A 6,040-nucleotide genomic window follows, 5' to 3' on the forward strand; every position below is an offset into this window, starting at 1 on the left:
TTATTGAAATTTGTTATCCAGCTAAGAATTTAATTTTTTCAAGCTCTTAAATTTAATTTCAAATATTCTTTTTACATTCAAGTACATATTCAACTAATATTATCAAATCCGAATTCGAATCTTAAAACTAGAAAACTCTTATATTAAAGAGACTTCCTTCAATATAAGATAAGACGAGACACACGATGTAATCTGAATTAATCAAGTCAACATGTATTAAATTCTATATTGATCATGAAAAACCTCATATTTTATTTATCGTCCTACAATAAAACACAAATTCCGTATAATTAAATAAATAAACTCATTATTAATTACTTTCAATGACGTGGGCAACGTCGGCCAACCCTAGTTCTAATTATGAGCTTCTTCTGGAACCTTCTACTGGTTTCTCGACTCGTCGGTTCTTGTGGCTCTTTTCCGGACTAGTTTCTTTTCTTTCCCTTTCTCTTTCTAAAAACGTCCAAATTCCTCACAATTTCTGTTTCTTCTTTAAAAAAACTCAAGGAACCTGATTGACCATTTAAAGATCCGTTTTTGTTCAGTATTTATTGAAGGAAAACCAAATAGGTCAAAGTGAAGAAAAGAAAAGTAGAGGGGATGGGGGTTGATTATTACAAAGTATTGGGTGTAGATAAGAACGCTACAGATGATGATTTGAAGAAAGCTTATAGAAAACTTGCTATGAAATGGCATCCTGATAAGAACCCTAATAACAAAAAAGCCGCTGAAGCTAAGTTCAAACAGATCTCTGAAGCCTATGATGTATGTTAATACTTTTCCTCAAATCTTTGCATTTTGAGTTAAAAGTTTCAATCTTTTTACTTTAATAGCTTAATGGGTTCTCAATATTTGATTCGTTGTTGCTAGATTAAAGCTTCTAGTATTCATAGTCTTGCAAAAAAGTTACTTGTTTTAGAAAGGTACAAAAAAGCACTGCAAATTAGAATCTTTTATAGAAGTTAGTGTTTCAAGTTTCAAACTTTTTCCTTTATAGTTTAGTGGGTTCTTAATCTTTGATCATATCTGCTAAATTAAAGCTGCTAGAACTTTTAGTATCAAAGTTGTAATATCTATAGGGAGGCAAACAAAAGCTCTGCAAATTAAATTTGAATATTTTTTAGTTGAGAAGTGTTAGAAGAAAAGTTTGTAAAATCACAAGCTATGTTGCTCGGACTCTCCGAAAATGTCGCCGGGTGCGTGTCGGATTCTTCAAAAGCAGTGTATTTTTTGAGGAGAATCCGACACAGGTGCGGCAGTATTTTGGAGAGTCCGTGCAACATAGATCACAAGTGAAAGTAAACCGTTTTTCCCAAATAGGAAGTAGATCAAAACAAATTGTTAAACAGAGATTAGTACACTTTTCTTCAGCGGCGGAGCCAGAAATTTGGGCACAAGAATGACACACTTCGATTTGAACCTATGACTAAAGTAATTTTGAACCCCCTTTTCCCACTACACTAGTAGTTTCTCTTATGTTAAGGGATTCAACATTCTATAGATATACAAAAAGAAATTATTTTTACCCTATTTACGCAGTATACGACAAAGTAGATTCAATTGAATTCCCTTAACAATAGGTTCCTGTGTTCCTGCTTTTCTTATGCAGCAAGTATCTAAGACAGCTAATTTGTTCCAGATAATTAATCATGAGATTTTCTCTTTGATTGGAGTTGTTAGATGTTTTACAGTTAAGTGTTAACTGATGACTTATTCTTCTGCATTAGGTGCTTAGCGACTCCCAGAAAAGAGCTGTGTATGACCAGTATGGTGAAGACGGGCTGAAGGGTGGGGTGCCACCGCCAGGAGCAGGTGGGCCGGGTGGTGGTTCCCCCTTCTTCTCTACTGGGGAAGGCCCCCAGTCATTCAGATTTAATACTAGAAGTGCGGATGACATATTTGCTGAATTTTTCGGCTTTTCAAGTCCATTTGGAGGTGCTGGAGGAAGGGGACCAAGGTTTGGTGGTATGTTTGGCGATGATATGTTTGCATCCTTTGGTGAAGGAGGAGGCGGTGGTGGTGCTTCAATGTATCAATCAGCTCCAAGGAAAGAGGCTCCGATACAGCAGAACTTGCCTTGTAATCTTGAGGATCTTTACAAGGGTACCACCAAGAAGATGAAAATTTCTAGAGAAGTTGCTGATGCGAGTGGGTAAGTAATGGTTCCATACAATCTGTTTGACTGGTCAATGTTTATCAATCTTGCTGTTGAGCTTCAGCTTTCTACGTGTGATATTGGATATGTAGGTAATAGTGGTGTTCATACAGTCTGATTATCGCTTTGCTATTTGCTTGCCCATCAACTTTTGAACTTATATTGTCTGCGTGTTATGTACTATTGGTTTACGATCATCTCGCAAAACGGTAGAATCTTATCCATTCTAGGTTTCAATGTCAATTACCTGGAATTTAGTGAAAACGTTAGTTATTACTCAATTAACTGAAATACTAACATCTCAGAATTGCCTCCATCCCACTTAGTTCAGCTCGCATAAAGAACTGTCCTGTTGTATAATGGAAAGCCCTCTGCTAGGCAAGTAGTCTGAACGAGGATATCTGTCAAATGCCTGGATTTTATTCATGTAAATTTGGAATCTGGTTAGTGATCATTGCTAGTAGTTCCATTTACATTAGGATACACCAACTTATGGTTGATGTGACTTGGTAAGTTTCTGGCTAACCATATTTAGAAACTTAATAATCCACATCGCATTGCAATGTGACCTTATTATCTTTGAAGGTTCTTGGTCTCATCATCCTTATAAGAGAGCCTTCTTTCTTATATATTGATCTCATCTCTTTGTAGTCATAGGAAGGTGATATGGAGGTAGCTCTTTTATTTCTTTCTGCTGAGAAGCACTTGCTATCCCTCGATCTTTTGAATCGCTTTTCGATAAATCTAATCTTACAATGTAAAATGACGTGCCCTTTCCGTTTTTTTCTTCAAGTACTTCATTGGCCTGAGGTAAAGATAGTTGCGTGATAGAAACTAGGGATAAGGTACTAGTGTAGTGCCCTTTGACCTATCCATTTCTTCAACTTAAAGTTGTCTGGGAAATACCAAGGGTATTCGAACAGTGAAATGGTAAAATTTGTATGTCATTAGGCAACTTGTTAAAACAAGAGGCTGAAATTTCCTAATTCCCTACTTCATAGCATATTACAACAACAACAACAACATCCCAGTGTAATCCCACAAGTGGGGTCTGGGGAGGGTAATATTTACGCAGACCTTACCCCTACCCCGAGGGTCAGAGAGGCTGTTTCCAGGAGATCCTCGGCTCAAGAGAGCAACAAGAGACAATATATTAGTACTATCAATAGACTCATAATACATAACATAAATAACAATATAAGAAATATAGGAAATACGAAAAGGATGGAGAAAAGGATGTAAGGTATACTAATATCCAACAGATACAGCCCTGCATCAGTAGCTGATCAGTAGCATCCTAAGACTAACTCCTAAATGGCTAGTCTCACTCTAGTGCGCTGTAGTAATATTCACAAACTACCCTCTAACTTACAACCTTAATGCTCGACCTCCACAATTCCCTGTCAAGGACCATGTCCTCAGAAATCCTAAGTCGTGCCATGTCCTGCCTGATCACCTCCCCAATACTTCTTAGGTCTCCCTCTACCTCTCCTCGTGCCCACCACAGCCAGTCGCTCGCACCTCCCCACTGGTGCATCAGTGCTCCTCCTCTGAATGTGCCCGAACCATCCGAGTCTTGCTTCCCGCATCTTGTCCTCCATGGGGGTCACACCCACCTTCTCTCGAATATCTTCATTCCTAATCTTGTCCATCCTTGTATGTCCGCACATCCACCTCAGCATCCTCATCTCTGCTACTTTCATCTTCTGGATGTGTGAATTTTTAACCGGCCAACACTCGGCCCCATACAACATAGCAGGCCTAACCACTGCTCTATAAAACTTACCTTTTAGTGACGGTGGCACTTCATAGCATATTGTATCTATTATTTATTTATGATCAAGCTTATTAACTGTCTGTTATACCTTCTTGTAACTATTTAGCTCATTAAATCCTGCATAATTCTCAACAAAAAAAAAAGAGAGGAGAAAATCTTACATAATTTTATCAACTTCTCCTAAAAGCAGTTGACCTATGATATAATGAAGCCTACCTGTAGTGAATTTGCATTATAGGTGTAGGGGGGACCTTCAAACTCATACTGTTGAAGCAGTAGTGCAGTATGTAGTCCTTGTACATACTTGAGATTTTTAATGCATCATCAAGTTGATGGATTTTCTTGAGTACATTAGCTATTTGTAGTATCAGGATCTAAGTTCTGAATTATCTTCCATTGCGTCGGCCTTTTAAGATTCTTTTTTTGTCAGACGTGTTAGATTATTTATACTGTGTTTTGTTTAGTGGGTTTTCTTGCCTACTAAACTTATTCTGTGTACTTTTGTTGCGTGCAGCAAGAGAATGCAGGTGGAGGAGATTCTAACAATCAATATTAAACCTGGCTGGAAAAAAGGTACAAAGATTACCTTCCAAGAGAAAGGGAACGAGCAGCCTGGCGTTATACCAGCTGATCTTGTCTTCATAATAGATGAGAAACCTCATAGAGTTTTCTCACGCGACGGAAACGACTTAATTGTTACACAAAAGATATCTTTGGTTGAAGCCTTGACTGGTACTACAGTCCAACTCACTACTCTAGATGGAAGGAATTTAACCATTCCCGTCAACAGTGTTATTCAACCAAATTATGAGCATGTTGTCCCAGGCGAAGGTATGCCGCTTCCAAAAGATCCGACAAAGAAAGGAAATCTGAGAATCAAATTTGACATCAAGTTCCCTGTTCGTCTGACTACGACCCAGAAAGCTGGGATCAAGGAGCTATTGGGTTCTTGAGCTTTATGCAAGCTTAAAGCTGGTTTGTTGTGATGTGTACATATTTTCATAGAACCATTTTAAATTTATGGAATGGGGTGTTGGTTTTAGGCTTATAGGAAAGATGACACCTTAGCGAAGTAGATTTCTGCGAAATATTTTGCTTTGCATCTTAAGGGTGTTGTTCAGTGGTACCATTCAACAATAGCAATGCCATTTTTGTTTGTCGAATAAGATTAAAAATTTACATGGCAGATTTACCAGTGTCAGCTTGCGTATTGTCTGTCGTGAAATATTAGCGGTGGAAAGAAACTGTGTTGGGGCAAAAGGAACCCTTGAGAAATTTCCTCCTTACATGTAGTGAAGTGATTTTATAGAGCCTGGAGAGCAGTACAATCTCAACTAGAATACTCATGCATTTAGATGAAGCTGTTGCGCAGCTGGTATTCGAAGCCATTCTCGCAACAAGTAGTCTCTGTGATTAGCCTTATATTCTGGTTTCGATGTGTTTGTTTATGACAGCTAGCCATAAAGCTCAAATCCTGGTAATACTATTTTGAAAACTTATGCAGTACAGTTTGTGAGGGATTTAATCATTTATATATCAACTTATAGTAGCATTATAGAATGACTCTGGCATCCTTAGCTTGTTAACCTATGTTACTTTGCTAGTAGTGACCTTGTAATCAGTCCCATTATGCACTTCATTTGCTCGTTTACTTCGTCTTTTTGTTTACATTTGAGTCCCAGTTTTGTGTGTATCCTCATCAAAGAGGGCATTGAGAATATCAAGAGATGTTAAGGTGGCGGGCGATGAAAAGAGAATGAGCATAATTTCTTGCGTAGTTGAAAAATTAGCAGATCTATCTTTCCAAATTCTCTGAGTGAAAAATGAAAATTTAGATCAATATTATGGTATACTTGATTTGCTGGTGATCCTCTTCAATTGAGGTGTCAAATTCAGCTCTTTTAGGTCAGTGTTTGCATTAATTAACCAATGTTGGTTTGCTATTCGACTCCAAATCATTGATTTAAGCACTTTTTAATGTGTCAATGAACACATGAGCATGAGTGGTACTACAACTTGTTCCACTTTGACTTCTCAGAGATTGAATAGCTAGTGACGTCGCTGTTCACAAAACATGATCAACCAAACTAGGAAACGACTTGATTGTC

At 37.8% G+C, this 6,040-nt stretch overlaps 1 protein-coding gene across 1 annotated transcript; it reads left to right on the forward strand.

Annotated features, from left to right (window-relative positions):
- Positions 1 to 383: 383 nt before the first annotated feature.
- On the forward strand, positions 384 to 5,118 carry LOC104223968 (uncharacterized). The gene is made up of 3 exons (XM_009775509.2): positions 384 to 765; positions 1,728 to 2,152; positions 4,447 to 5,118. The coding sequence occupies exons 1-3, from the start codon at positions 601 to 603 to the stop codon at positions 4,883 to 4,885; spliced, it is 1,029 nt and encodes a 342-aa protein (XP_009773811.1). The 5' UTR covers positions 384 to 600; the 3' UTR covers positions 4,886 to 5,118.
- Positions 5,119 to 6,040: the final 922 nt, after the last annotated feature.

Source organism: Nicotiana sylvestris, chromosome 7 (assembly GCF_000393655.2).
Source record: "Nicotiana sylvestris chromosome 7, ASM39365v2, whole genome shotgun sequence".
Lineage (NCBI taxonomy): Eukaryota > Viridiplantae > Streptophyta > Magnoliopsida > Solanales > Solanaceae > Nicotiana > Nicotiana sylvestris.